The sequence below is a fragment of the Rutidosis leptorrhynchoides genome, chromosome 6, assembly GCF_046630445.1.
Source record: "Rutidosis leptorrhynchoides isolate AG116_Rl617_1_P2 chromosome 6, CSIRO_AGI_Rlap_v1, whole genome shotgun sequence".
In the NCBI taxonomy this organism is placed as follows: Eukaryota; Viridiplantae; Streptophyta; class Magnoliopsida; order Asterales; family Asteraceae; genus Rutidosis; species Rutidosis leptorrhynchoides.
The window spans coordinates 371935958-371952496 of record NC_092338.1 but is presented as its reverse complement, the minus strand read 5'-3'; the positions used below and the strand labels follow the sequence as shown (position 1 = coordinate 371952496).

Sequence of the window (16539 nt, the reverse complement as noted above, 5' to 3'; positions counted from 1 at the left end):
GAAATCGCAATTTAATAATTTTGCAAATTATTTGCAAATCTTCGACCCACGAAATTACGCTTTCTTGCGTGGGTTGTATCGTAAAGATCTTTTTAGGGCAAACAAGAAAAATTAGTTTCACATTTACATATGTATATATGTGGAATTATGATGAGCGTAAAGCAATTAACACATGAGGTGAAGATATTGGAAATAAAATCTATTCTTTTGCCAAGTATGAAGATCAAGAATATTCATATGTTTTTTATGTCCTCCACGTATCATATAATCAACGTAAATTATGCACATGCCATATGTGTTTATTTTTCATCAGTTTATTTTATAAAATTGAAAAATAAGCTTGATAAAATATATGTACGTAAAAGGTGAAAAGCTTACAGACATGTAGAATAGAAGAGCGACTTATTTTTGGTGGTAAGAACGCAAGCTCCGCTGGATCTTGTAAATTTCTGAAACTTATTCATACTCTATACTATTGTACCTGTCCTTAAAAAATAATTCTTACAAAAGGTACGATGTGTTGTATCTTCTTTATATATCATGTTTGAAGTTGAGTTTGCCAACTTAATTAATGGCATAATCAACATTGTGGCTTTAGCCGTAGATGGGATATGTGGTTCTCAACAAACCGATTCCAGCTTCCCAAAGTGTTGGTTGATACCGTAACAAATATTTCGTTTAAATCATTAAACGTTAGATCGTAACAAAAAATAACAATACGAAGGCCAATAGATTTAGAACATAATCAAATATAAAAATTGACTGTAGCGAATTATACCAAGGTGGTGGCCAACGGATGCAGTGTTGTTGAACAATCTCGTCGCCGATGTACACGCCGTTTAGTCGATCGTCGGATCATACACATATACAAGATCCCACATGTGTACAAATAACGATTAAAAAAAAATACATCAATAAGAAACTTACAGATCCGTCGTGATTGACAAAAGCCTTGATATGCACATCCACGGATCCGTAGCCGTAGTCGTGTAGCCGTGCTTGTAATTGGTTATTCTTTTATCGTCTGTACCGTAGCCGTGTATCCGTACTTGTAATTGGTTATTCTTTTATCGAAGCTGATTTATGAGTCCAGATCTCCGGAGCACACGGTCAACGACGTTGCAACAGCCACAAAAACCACATGACACAATTGTTATAACAAGACTTCACCAGAAGTAATCAAATTCAAACAGCATAGTTCAACATCACTTTTGTCAAGACAAATTACAGATCGTTGAAAATGATTGTTTAATTTTGGAACTAAGCTTCCAAAATCGATGATACAATTAACCGGTTCATATGTATTATAATCGTGCTGATAACGTGTTATAATTCAGTAGGCTTATAACTACCTTTAGTGGTTTGATTCTTGATTAAGAATACTAATAATGAAGTGTAAGAACAAAGATGATAATGGAGAGAAAGAAGTATAATACTTGATGTAAGTATATTAGAATGGTGTGTTTATCTTGTACATATTGATGCATATTTATACTACAAAGAGTGTTACATATTTGACTTTTGTGAATTATATAAAATTGTTAGCCACCATTTCTTGACTTCTACTTCAATAATTGATGTATTATAACAGATAGATAGATATAGATATAAACAAAATCAAAATATCTATTTTGCCCTTCTTTCGTCTTCTTTCTTTCTGCTAGACCAAAACAAATCCCCATCCTTTTTCCTTTGTATAAATTGTATCTCCATGTTCACTGTTCACATTCTGTATCTTTCTCCTTTCACACATCCCAAAAACCCATAAAAACAAACCATTTTTCACATGCATGTCTTCCACTTATTAATCAAATTTAATATTTATCGTAACAATAATTATCATTTCAATGGAAGCTAACGATTACCCAATTCTTAACAAACTAATCGCCGCAGTCAAAAAACCATCATGGGCCTTCCCTTTACTACTATTCACTCTCGTTTTTATTCTCATCCTCCAAACCACCACCAACGAATCCGGATTCCCGACCCGACCCGATTCGGATCCGGGTTTTGTGTTTGGGTTATCCGGGTCGGATACATGTGACGTGTTGGTTCTGGTAAGGGCGGTGAAGGTTTCTATTGTGGAATTTGGTGGGGTTGGTGACGGAGTTACGTCAAACACGGCGGCGTTTACAGCGGCAATGACGGAGATTAAAAAGTTTGAAAATAAAGGTGGGGCCCAGTTGAATGTTCCTAGAGGGAAGTGGGTTACTGCTAGTTTTAATCTTACTAGTAATTTTACATTGTTTCTTGAAGATGGTGCTGTTATTATGGGCTCTGAGGTAAATTTTATATTTTTATGCAATTTATTTAATACACTTCCATTACAATTTAAGGAATTTGTTGTCTTTGGGTTGCCCCCATTAGAAAAAGTCAAAATTTTGACTTTTTATTTGAATGGGTTATTTGTGAAACAGTTAGAAGTGTTGCTATAGATTAGAGTATTAACTGTCAATGATTAGAGTTCAGCTTGTAGACTGGAAACTGGTTAAGCAATTTGGGTTCACTTGTAACGTTGACTTTGGGTTAAATTGTCAAAGTTCTTGATGTACTCAGTATTACATAAAGCTGTGAACTTTAAGCTTAATTAGATGGTTTTATCAAGAATATGTTGAAGAAACTGTTAAGGTGTGTGTTTCCTATCGAGGGATACAATCTTTTTAAACTACTCTGTTACCATTTAAATTGAAGTACGTAAGCATAGTGGACTTGTGGGTGATTTTGTAATGGTTTAAATTAAAAGATGCTTTGTAGTTTTTGGAAGAAAATGTTTTTTCTAAGTTAGTTCAATGTTGTAACATATAATCAATGTTCTGTTACCACAAAGGTCAGAAATAGGTACCTCTTTGTATCTATTTCGGTTAAGTAATTTAATTTGCATCAAGTGTTTGGTTGTCAAATAAATGAACTGGCTGGAGATGCAAAGACTATTAATATCAACAATTTTTACTAGTAACAAAAATGGCTATACTGCAAAGTTGTAGGATAAAGTTACTTAGTTAGCTTTAGCTTACTCTATCAAACTTCACCTCAAAGGTATTTTGACATTAGACTAATAAAGTTAATTAGTATCGAATACATTTTTTTTTTTTTTGCCAAGTCTAGTTTTGTTATCTATAAAAATTGCTTACCGTTTCTTACTTATCAAGTTTTAATTTTTATGATTGGATTATAGGATATGAAAGAATGGCCTATTATCGAGCCGTTACCTTCTTATGGAAGAGGGAGAAAGAGATTAGGAGGAAGACATATAAGCTTAATTCACGGTGATGGTCTTACAGATGTTGTCATTGCAGGTAAACCATCATATTTAACTTTTTTTTTTTCTTGTTTTGTTTAATAGTTTTCAAATATATTTTTGATGCATAACCATTCCTTACGACCTTATAAATCTGCATCAACACGTCTACATCGAATTTGGGCCCCTAAGGATGACTCATTTGATTTCAAATTCTGAAATATAAGTTGTTGAACAAATGGTGTGTATTCTAAACTAATAATAGTTATTATAATATTATTGGTAATTGGTAATGACGGTCGTAAAATTGATTCGTAAGGAAGTGTAACTCTTTAATTATTTGAATATAGTGTATGGTGGGAAATCATGACCTGTAGCTTTATTTTAATAAAAGAGAATCTACAATTGTATGTATTATTTAGGCAAAAATATTAGTCTCATTTGTCACATTACAATGGGGAATCATACCTATAATTTTGATGCTTTCGTGTCTTATTTTATCAATGATTAAGTTCTTTGAATAATGGTTTGAATGCAATTATCTCTTTCCAGTCCCAGTATTAGGCTTGATTACAATTTTTATATGTTTATTGAATATTAGAAATAGAATGACCCCATGTTCTAGAATTAAAGATTACAGTCTGTATTGTACACTCCAAATGGAATCATTTTATTTAAAAATCTGACATGATATATTTTCATAATCAACTTTATACATTTCTATTGTTATGACAACTTGCCTAGCGCACCCAAACCAGCGGAAGCGAGGATATAATTTGTTGAGACAAACTTGCGAGAAATAATAGAAAGCAAATAAAGTAACTGATAACACGACAATTTAACGTGGTTTGACGTATTCATGACGTAAATCTTACGGAGTGATTATGATAGTTGTGTATATCACAAGAGGCTTCCGGATGGCTCGTACGTTTATTTACTGTTATATGTGGATGATATGTTGATTGCTTCGAAAAACATGTCTGAGATTAATCAGTTAAAATCTCAACTCAAAAGTGAGTTTGAGATGAAAGATTTGGGTGCAGCTAAGAAGATATTGGGAATGGAGATTATCAGAGATAGACGTGAAGGAAAATTGTATTTGTCACAAAAGAAATATATTGAGAAGGTTCTTCAACGTTTTGGGATGGATAACTCCAAACCGGTTAGTACTCCACTTGCTGCACATTTCAAACTTTCATCGGCATTGTCACCGGAAACTGAGGAGGAGGTGGAGCATATGTCACATGTTCCATATGCTAGTGTTGTGGGTAGCATCATGTATGCTATGGTGTAGTGACCCGCAAAATTTCGACTAATTTTAAACCAAACTCTTGATACGATATAATATTTTCGACAAGATAAGAAATGTCTGTTAGGTTGGATCTCAAAGATTCTGAACTATTTTTATGAATACAATTACCCTTCGGCTGTTCTCGACGATTCACGAACAATTATTTGTAAATAAATATGTATATATATAAATAAATATAAGTGTATATAATATTTTGAATTAACGAAGTACGTTTAATCAAATAGAAAATAACAAGATAAATAAGTTATCATTAGAATGTATATATATATATATATATATATATATATATATATATATATATATATATATATATATATATATATATATATATATATATATATAATTTGATACATTAAAATTGTTATAATTATTAGTGTTACTATTATTAATATAATTATAATTATTATCATACTTAGTGGTAAATTATGATTCTTGTCATTTTTAACTTCATCATTATTAATAAAACAAACAGTTAATATTAATATTTGTATAGATAATATTATTATTATTATGTTTTCGGATATATTTAATATACAAATATATATATGGTTATATAAATAAAGATATATATAAACACATATACATATGCGAAATTACAGTTATAATACATGTATAACAAATAAATAAATAATTACAGTATATCAAATAACTGATACGTATAGATATAAATAACAGATAATATATATTACAGATAAAATAAATAAACCCAGTCATATTATATACAGAAATTTTAAGAGATAGGTATTCTGTATAGATCACTTTCCAGCTTTAGGCAATTTAATTCCTGTTTCAAAATTTAATCAAATCAAATGGTAAACTCCAAAATCTGTTACATGTTCCTGTCAAAGGGTACGATCTTTTTCTTTCACAGATGGCTTAATTTTTTATTATTATATTATAGTACATATTAGGAATAGGAATCCTGTCGACATCTTTCAATTCTATAAATGAATTGGTTAATTCCTGTTATTATATGAAAACCCACTTGTCTCTTGCCATTGTTTCCTGTTCAATAACCATCACCACATAAGCACCACTTCGAACCCAAACACCATCTTCAACCAAACCCACCTACGATTGAAGGAGTTGCTGCTATTTTTTGTTTTCTTTCCGAACAAACCCATCTTGTTGTTTCTCCTATTCGACAAACACTACCTCAAACAAACACTCACTTATTGCTGCTCGAAACTCTGTGGTTACTGCTACTTCTGTTCGGGTTTTACTACTACCTTGATCATCATCGAAGACCACCATCCAAAATAGCCACGCTGCACCTCCATCAAACCTGCTCATCTTCGAAAACAAAACCCAAACACCACCTTCAAACACGCTATTGGACTGCTTTACTGTTTCTGTCATAAACAGACATCATCATCAACTAAACCACGAGTATGCTACCGCAAATCTTGCTCTTATTTAATTGTTTTCCGCTTGTACTAGATGAACCAAATCCACTTACTACATTTTTATTATATAACGAAAAAGTGGGGATTAAAGAAATGATGAAGTGGCCAGGGGATAAAAGATATTCTATATCTATGTTTTTCGTTAGAGACAAGGGATATATTAAACAAATGACAATTTTCTTTCCTTGTTCCTTCCTTTCGTTTTCTTCCAGCTGGCTATTATTATTTTTTTATTTTTTTTAAACTGCACCGAATTATTAGACAACTACATCAAAGTTATTTGGACTGTTGGGTGAATTCAAGTTAAAGTTAAAGCAAAAACCAAATCCCTCTCCACTAATGAAAGCACATGCCATCATGGGTCTTTAATCATCCTCAATCCACGAATTTTTTTTTAAAAAAAAGTGGAACTCTTTTGACTTGTTATTGCTTGATTTACGGATGAGGATATTATATTGAATGCATGATATTGACGACCCGATTTTTTTTTTCTATTCCATGTTCTATTTATAAACATCCACGTGATCAATGGGTTAGGATACGTTATCTGTTGTGGGTCGACAATATCATCACAGACATCCAGTTATAATAACTTATGATTTTTAAAGAATGATAAATGATGATGATGATGATGATATTTGATGAACACGAATATGATGGGATACGAATATGAAGATGACATTTAGGATATTGGTGAAGTGACGATGGAGATGATAATATAAGATTATGATGAGAATGATGGTATGTTGTATGAGATGAAGATGCGTTTGTTGATTCTTTTCCATACAAAAATCCCACAATCCATCGTTGGACTAAATTGATTTAAGCTAGCAAGCTTTTGAATCCATATAACCACCCAATTGGATTAAAGATATCTAGGATAGCATTGGGCTTGGTGGACTTAATGTACCTTTTGAATTGGGCTTGTAGTATTAACAAGTTAAAACAATTAATCGTGGGTTTTTATTCAAGAACGTAGCTGCAGTCCAACGGTTTCGATGAGTGCTTGTTAAGCGAGAGGTCGTGGGTTTGACCCGAGCGTCGACAGTTTTATTTTTGGAAGCTTGTACTATTAAGGTGGTACTATTATTATCCTTATTATTTTTATTATTATTATTATCTTTGTTATTATTTTTATTATTATTATTATAATTATTATTAAGTATTAAGTATTATTATTATTATTATTATTATTATTATTATTATTATTATTATTATTATTATTATTATTATTATTACAAATAGATATTTTTATATAAAAGTACATTACAAGAATATTAATATTACATATCACTATAATTTTATTATTAAAAAGAGAGTAACTAAGCTATATATAAAATTTTATCAATTAGTATATACATATATATTTTATCATATATAAGCCCTAATATAAATATATAATGAAAGATAAACACTAGTTAAATAAAATATATAAATTAAATATATCTATATCTATATAACAAATGAGTTAAGTATATTATTAATAATAATATAAATATTTATTCGATTTCGATTATATGTTTTAATATATATATATGAATAATATAGGTTCGTGAATCCGAGGCCAACCCTCCTTTTGTTCAATGTCGTCATATGTATTTTTACTACAAAATACAGAATTGTGAGTTCATTTACTCCCTTTTACTCTTTACGTTTTTGGGCTGAGAATACATGCAAATGCTTTATTAACTGTTTTAACATATTTATATGCGTGAGTTTCATTACTCCCCTTTTAAATGTTTTTGCAATATATATTTTTGGGACTGAGAATGCATGCGCTTTTATAAATGTTTTACGAAATAGACACAAGTAATCGAAACTACATTATATGGTTGAATGAACGAAATCGAATATGCCCCTTTTTATTAAGTCTGGTAATCTAAGAATTAGGGAACAGACACCCTAATTGACGTGAATCCTAAAGATAGATCTATCGGGCCCAACAAGCCCCATCCAAAGTACCGGATGCTTTAGTACTTCGAAATTTATATCATGTCCGAAGGAGGATCCCGGAATGATGGGGATATTCTTATATGCATATTGTGAATGTCGGTTACCAGGTGTTCAATCCATATGAATGATATTTTTGTCTCTATGCATGGGACGTATGATTATGAGAAATGGAAGTATGAAATCTTGTGGTCTATTAAAATTATGAAATGATTCTTTATGATAAACTAATGAACTCACCAACCTTTTGGTTGACACTTTAAAGCATGTTTATTCTCAGGTACGAAAGAAATCTTCCGCTGTGCATTTGCTCATATTAGAGATATTACTTGGAGTCATTCATGACATATTTCAAAAGATGTTGCATTCGAGTCGTTGAGTTCATCAAGATTATTATTAAGTCAATTATATTTGGATATAGTATGAAATGCTTTACATGCCTGTCAACTGTCGATGTAACGAAAGTTTGTCTTTTAAAAACGAATGCAATTGTTTGTAAAATTTATCATATAGAGGTCAATTACCTCGCGATGTAATCAACTGTTGTGAATCGTTTGTAATCGATATGGACTTCGTCCGGATGGATTAGGACGGGTCGCTTCATATGGTATGTACTAGACCGGATATTGCACAGGCGGTAAGCGTGGTGAGTAGATATATGGATTGTCCAGGGAAAGCTCATTGGAAAGCAGTGCAATGGATTCTGCGGTACCTCAGAGGGACAACAGATATTGGCTTAGTATTTGATAGCGGTGGTAATACTAATGTTACCAGATACGTTGATTCAGACTATGCTGGTGATTTGGATAGGAGAAGGTCTCTGACGGGATATGTTTTTACTCTCGGAAGATGTGCTATTAGTTGGAAAGCAACATTACAATCGATAGTTGCTTTGTCGACAACTGAAGCGGAATACATGGCTATGACTGAGGGTGTGAAAGAAGAAAAGTGGCTGAGGGGTTTGGTTGGTGATCTGGGTTTGCAACAGGACGAAACTGTAGTACATTGTGATAACCAGAGTGCCATACATTTGACTAAAAATCAAGTGTATCATGAGAGAACCAAACACATTGATGTACGGTATCATTTTATTCGTGAAGTCATATCTAAAGGAGTTGTAATTATCAAGAAGATTGGAACGGCTGATAATCCGGCAGATATGTTGACTAAACCAGTTACTACAAACAAGTTCGAACATTGTTTGAACTTGGTTGGCGTTTGAAGAAAGTGATGAGCCCGAAAGGGCTGTGGCGGATAGCGGAGGTTGAGAACGGATAACAAAAGAATGGAATGTTCGTTAAGGTGGAGATTTGTTAGTCGGTGAATGGAATAACTCAATTCCATCTTTACTTCTTTTGCTTGACACCTAGCACATTCTTTTACCACATGTATTTGTGGTGGCTCAAATTGTCATTCAACATTTGTGTACTACTAAAGTCAAAGAAAGCATAAAGTAAACAGCAAAATGTGGTAAAAGAATGTGAATGACAATTTGAGTAGTACACAAATGTTGAATGACAATTTGAGCCACCACAAATACATGTGGTAAAAGAATGTGCTAGGTCTCAAGCAAAAGAAGTAAAGATGGAATTGAGTTATTCCATTCACCGACTATCAAATCTCCACCTTAACGAACATTCCATTCTTTTGTTATCCGTTCTCAACCTCCGCTATCCGCCACAGCCCTTTCGGGCTCATCACTTTCTTCGAAAGCCAACCAAGTTCGAACTTGTTTGTAGTAACTGGTTTAGTCAACATATCTGCCGGATTATCAGCCGTTCCAATCTTCTTGACAATTACAACTCCTTTAGATATGACTTCACGAATAAAGTGATACCGTACATCAATGTGTTTGGTTCTCTCATGATACACTTGATTTTTAGTCAAATGTATGGCACTCTGGTTATCACAATGTACTACAGTTTCGTCCTGTTGCAAACCCAGATCACCAACCAAACCTCTCAGGCACTTTGCTTCTTTCACACCCTCAGTCATAGCCATGTATTCCGCTTCAGTTGTCGACAAAGCAACTGTCGATTGTAATGTTGCTTTCCAACTAATAGCACATCTTCCGAGAGTAAAAACATATCCCGTCTGAGACCTTCTCCGATCCAAATCACCAGCATAGTCTGAATCAACGTATCCGGTAACATTAGTATTACCACCGCTTTCTCTTGTTCATCCTTCCATTCAAATTTCTTCCCTTTATGCGTTAATGCAGTCAAGGGTTTTGCTATTTTGGAAAAATCTTGGATGAATCTTCTGTAGTAACCAGCCAGTCCTAAAAATTGACGTATATGTTTCGGAGTTTTCGGGGTTTTCCACTTTTCAACGGTTTCAATCTTTGCCGGATCCACCTGAATACCTTCTTTGTTCACTATGTGACCGAGGAATTGAACTTCTTCCAACCAAAATGCACACTTTGAAAACTTAGCGTACAATTTTTCTTTCCCCAACAACTCTAGCACTTTTCTCAAATGTTCTTCGTGCTCTTAATCATTCTTTGAGTAAATAAGTATGTCATCGATGAAAACAATGACAAACTTGTCAAGGTATGGTCCACACACTCGGTTCATGAGGTCCATGAACACAGCTGGTGCGTTAGTCAAACCAAACGGCATAACCATAAACTCGTAATGACCGTAACGCGTCCTGAAAGCAGTCTTCGAAATATCATCCTCCTTCACCCGCATTTGATGATACCCAGAACGTAAATCAATCTTCGAATAAACTGACGAGCCTTGTAGTTGATCAAATAAGTCGTCGATTCTCAGTAGTGGGTAACGGTTTTTGATGGTAACTTTGTTCAACTCTCGGTAGTCGATACACAACCTGAATGTACCATCCTTCTTCTTGACAAACAAAACAGGACCTCCCCACGGTGATGTACTTGGTCGTATGAAACCACGCTCTAAAAGTTCTTGTAATTGGCTTTGGAGTTCCTCATTTCGCTCGGTGCGAGTCTGTATGGAGCACGAGCTATTGGTGCAGCTCCCGGTACAAGATCTATTTGAAATTCAACAGATCGGTGTGGAGGTAGTCCCGGTAATTCTTTCGAAAATACATCGGGAAATTCTTTTGCGACCGGAACATCATTGATGTTCTTTTCTTCGGTTTTGACTTCTTCGACGTGTGCTAGAACGGCATTGCAACCTTTTCTTGTTAGTTTTTGCGCCTTCAAATTACTAATAAGATTTAACTTCGCGTTGCTCTCCTCTCCGTACACCATTAAGGGTTTTCTCTTTTAGCGCATAATACGAATCGCATTCTTATAACAGACGATCTCTGCTTTCACCTCTTTCAACCAGTCCATGCCAATTATCACATCAAAACTTCCTAACTCTATTGGTATCAAATCAATCTTAAACGTTTCGCTAACCACTTTAATTTCTTGGTTCCGACATATTTTATCTGCTGTAATTAATTTACCGTTTGCTAATTCGAGTAAAAATTTATTATCCAAAGGCGTTAATGGACAACTTAATTTGGCACAAAAATCTTTACTCATATAGCTTCTATCTGCACCCGAATCAAATAAAACATAAGTAGGTTTTTTATCGATAAGAAACGTACCCGTAACAAGTTCTGGGTCTTCCTGCGCTTCTGCCGCATTAATATTGAAAACTCTTCCCCGGCCTTGACCATTATTATTCCCCTGGTTGGGACACCTACTTTTGTAATGGTCCTTTTTCCCGCATCCGAAACAAGTAACGTCGGTATTTTCTGTTCCATTAACCACTGGTCCGTAAACTTCACACTTTGCCGCACTATGCCCCGTTCTTTTACACTTGGTACATAATACCGAACAGAAAGTAGTCAGATGGTACCCTTCACACCTTTTGCACGGAATTTTCTGATTTTGGTTGCCATTTTTGTTATTGAGATAGTTGTTGGAATTGTTGTTGTTGGGTCGTTTGTTGTAGTTGTTATGGGAGTTATTGTAGTTGTTGTTGGAATTGCGATGGTTGTTGCGGTTAATGTTGCGGTTGTTGTGGTTGTCATAACGATTGTTGTTGTTGTAAGATTGGTGACTCTTGTCACTGTTTTCTTCCCACTTCCTCTTGACTTGCTTCATTTTGGCCTCTTCAATCGCCTGCTCTTTAATTCTTTCCTCAATCTGATTTATGAGTTTGTGAGTCATTTGACTTGCCTTTTGTATGGAGGCGGACTCGTGTGAACTTATATCTTCTTAATCCTTTCTGGTAACCCTTTTACAAATGCGTCGATCTTCGCTTCTTCATCTTCGAACGCTCTTGGACACAATAGGCACAACTCTGTGAATCGTCGTTCGTATGTGGTAATATCGAATCCTTGTGTTCGTAACACTTTAAGCTCTACCTTGAGCTTATTGACCTCGTTTCTGGGACGATACTGCTCAGTCATCATGTGTTTGAATGCTGACCACGGTAGTGCGTAAGCAGCATCTTGTCCCACCTGCTCGAGATAGGTGTTCCACCATGTTAACGCAGTACCTGTGAAGGTATGCGTAGCGTACTTTACTTTGTCTTCTTCAGTACATTTACTTATGGCAAACACCGATTCAATCTTTTCGGTCCACCGTTTTAATCCGATTGGACCCTCGGTTCCATCGAATTACAAAGGTTTACAGGCAGTGAATTCTTTGTAGGAGCAGTGAATTCTTTGTAGGAGCATCCTACACGATTTCTTGTGGTATTAGTTCCACCGCTAGAACCAGAGTTATTGTTGTTATTTTGCTTGCGGCCTGCACTGCGGCTATGTTCGCAGCAAGGAAAACACGGAAGTCTTCCTCACTCATGCTCAAGTTCTGACGAGTCGTCGGTGTCATTTCCTTCAAAAATAGCCAAAAGAATTGAGTTAATCATATAGAATTCAAGAGTAGTCAATAGTATTTCGTAGCATAATATGAACTTATTTATAAAAGCTTTTTCTTCATATTAGCGTTTTATAGTTTTAATTCGGGTAGTACCTACCCGTTAAGTTCATACTTAGTAGCTACTATACAATTCAACTACTACGATTCTATATGAAAAACTAAATACAATAATATTTCGCTTTCAAACTTTTATACAATATTTTTATAAATTTACAATACCGCTATTTTACATATAGCATGAAGTCTAGCACACAATAACTTTGATACAAGGAAGTTGCGAAAACAATTCTAGTTAATACGCAAGTCGTTCAACAAAGGCAATAAAGACACGTAATTCATAAGTCCAGAAACAAGTCATGCATTCGGGTTTTACTATTATTATTTCTCATCCTTGGTCTTGTGGAAAATAACCGTTGTGACCGTTGACTAGGCAACATGTTGTAACGTCGTCAAAAGGACCGAATCCGTTACGTAATGCCCAACAGCCCCGTAACAATCTAAAAACCTTGTTTCTCACCTCAACTACCGAATCCGTTACTTGTGGAAATGTTTTATTTAGAAGTTGCATTCCGATGTTCTTTTTCTCAATTTGGTGAGAAGCGAACATTACTAACCCGTAAACATAACATGCTTCTTTATGTTGCATGTTTGAAGCTCTTTCTAAAGAACGAAGTCCTATGTTGGGATATGTGGAGTCAAAATAGGCTCTCAACCCGTAGCGTAAAATTGCATTTAGGTTCCCCGCACTTAATGCTTTAAAGAAAACTCAGCGTAACTTAAGGTCTCCCCAATGTGATATACCCTATCTATTAAAGGAAAGCCTTTTATAAACTAAGGCATGCTTGGAACGTCTTTCAAATGTTCGACAAACTAATTTCGTCGTAAATAATTGTTCCGATGAATTTTGACCGACTCTAGACAAGATTTCATCAATCATATCCCCTGGTAGGTCTTCTAAAATTTTCGGTTGTCTATCCTTAACGTCCATTGTGTGTTTTTATACTGTAAAATAGACGAGGATTAGATTCGTAAATTTTTTTTTAACAAACAATACAAGCAATTTTTACATATAACATAAAAGTACAAGCACACTTCAATACATATACTACACATCATGGTTACTACTCTTTATTCCGACTCACTTGTTTCTTCCTCTTCGGACTTGGTTCGTTTCGCTAATTTCCTAGGGATATATGGTGCTCCCCTAATACGAGTCGTTCTTTTCACAAATGGTTTAGAAAAACCTGGTGGCTTAGATGTTCCCGGGTTATAGCTAAAACTTAAGAAATACGGGTGTTGACGGTATTTTCCATCGGGATATTTCATGTTAACATAAAGTTAATCGGTTTTGGACTCGGGTTTTTCTATTTTGATGTCTTTTCCCTTATTGTTTTCTTTTGCTTTTTCAAATTGGGTCGGGGTAATTTCTATAACATCATCAGAATCCTCATCGGGATCTGATTCATCAGAAAATTGGTAATTTTCCCAATATTTTGCTTCTTTGGCGGAAACACCATTGACCATTATTAACTTTGGTCCATTGGTTGAGGATTTCCTTTTATTTATCTGTTTTTCTGTGATTCCTAATATTTCCCCCTCCGGAACCTCCTCTTCTTCCGGTTCCTCTTCTTCCGGTTCCTCTTCGAGAATTTGTGAATCTTCCCAATATATATTCGGCTCTTCATTATTATTAGGTGAGTCGATGAGATTTGTACTAGAGTTATACATCTATCACACAATATCAAACACGTTAAGAGATTAATATATCACATAATATTTACATGTTAACAATTTGTAGTTTCCAACAAAAAGTGTTAAGCAATCATTTTTAAAGAAAACACGGTCGAAGTCCAGACTCACTAATGCATCCTAACAACTCGGTAAGACACGCTAATGCAATTTCTTGTTCTCTAAGACCAACGCTCGACCTGAAATTGCATTAGTGTGTCTTACCGAGTTGTTAGGATGCATTAGTAAGTTTGGACTTCGACCGTGTTCTCTTTAAAAATGATTGCTTAACGTTTTTTGTTGGAAACTACAAATTGTTAACATGTAAATATTATGTGATATATTAATCTCTTAACGTGTTTGATATTGTGTGATAGATGTCTACCTCTAGTACAAATCTCATCGACTCACCTAATAATAATGAAGAGTCGAATATATATTGGGAAAATTCACAAATTCCCGAAGAGGAACCGGAAGAAGAAGAGGTTCCGGAGGGGGAAATATTAGGAATAACAGAAAACAGATAAATAAAAGGAAATCCTCAACCAATGGACCAAAGTTAATAATGGTCAATGGTGTTTCCGCCAAGGAAGCAAAATATTGAGAAAATTACCAATTTTCTGATGAATCAGATCCCGATGAGGATTCCGATGATGTTATAGAAATTACTCCGACCCAATTTGAAAAAGCAAAACAAAACAATAAAGGAAAAGGCATCAAAATAGAAAAACCCGAGTCCAAAACCGATGCTTTATGTTAACATGAAATATCCCAATGGAAAATACCGTCAACACCCGTATTTCTTAAGTTTTAGCTATAACCCGGGAACATCTAAGCCACCAGGTTTTTCTAGACCATTTGTGAAAAGAACGGCTCATATTAGGGGAGCACCATATATCCCTAGGAAATTAGCGAAACGAACCAAGTCCGAAGAGGAAGAAACAAATGAGTCGGAATAAAGAGTAGTAACCATGATATGTAGTGTATGTATTGAAGTGTGCTTGTACTTTTATGTTATATGTAAAAATTGCTTTTATTGTTTGTTAATTTTTTTTTTTACGAATCTAATCCTCGTCTATTTTACAGTATAAAAACACACAATGGACGTTAAGGATAGACAACCGAAAATTTTAGAAGACCTACCAGGGGATATGATTGATGAAATCTTGTCTAGAGTCGGTCAAAGGCGAAATTAGTTTGTCGAACATTTGAAAGACGTTTCAAGCATGCCTTAGTTTATAAAAGGCTTTCCTTTGAAAGATGGGGTATATCACATTGGGGAGACCTTAAGTTACGCCGAGTTTTCTTTAAAGCATTAAGTGCGGGGAACCCAAATGCAATTTTACGCTACGGGTTGAGAGCCTATTTTGACTCCACATATCCCAACATAGGACTTCGTTCTTTAGAAAGAGCTTCAAACATGCAACATAAAGAAGCATGTTATGTTTACGGGTTAGTAATGTTCGCTTCTCACCAAATTGAGAAAAAGAACATCGGATTGCAACTTCTAAATAAAACATTCCCACAAGTAACGGATTCGGTAGTTGGGGTGAGAAACAAGGTTTTTAGATTGTTACGGGGCTGTTGGGCATTACGTAACCCTCGTCCTTTTGACGACGTTACAACATGCTGCCTAGTCAACGGTCACAACGATTATTTTACACAAGACCAAGGATGGAAAATAATACTAGTAAAACCCGAATGCATGACTTGTTTCTGAACTTATGAATTACGTGTCTTTATTGCCTTTGTTGAACGACTTGCGTATTAACTAGAATTGTTTTCGCAACTGCCTTGTATCAAAGTTATTGTGTGCTAGACTTCATGCTATATGTAAAATAACAGTATTGTAAATTTGTAAAAATATTGTATAAAAGTTTGAACGCGAAATATTATTGTATTTAGTTTTTCATATAGAATCGTAGTAGTTGAATTGTATAGTAGCTACTAAGTATGAACATAACGGGTAGGTACTACCCGAATTAAACTATAAAACGCTAATATGAAGAAAAAGCTTTTATAAATAAGTTCATATTATGCTATGAAATAC

The 16539-nt window shown here is 34.6% G+C and overlaps 1 protein-coding gene across 1 annotated transcript; it reads left to right on the top strand.

Annotated features, from left to right (window-relative positions):
• The first annotated feature begins 1782 nt into the window (after nt 1-1782).
• On the top strand, nt 1783-3526 carry LOC139853184 (probable polygalacturonase). Its single transcript, XM_071842566.1, has 2 exons — nt 1783-2282; nt 3176-3526. Exons 1-2 carry the CDS (start codon nt 1848-1850, stop codon nt 3338-3340), a joined length of 600 nt encoding a protein of 199 aa, XP_071698667.1. The 5' UTR covers nt 1783-1847; the 3' UTR covers nt 3341-3526.
• The last annotated feature ends 13013 nt before the right edge of the window (nt 3527-16539 follow it).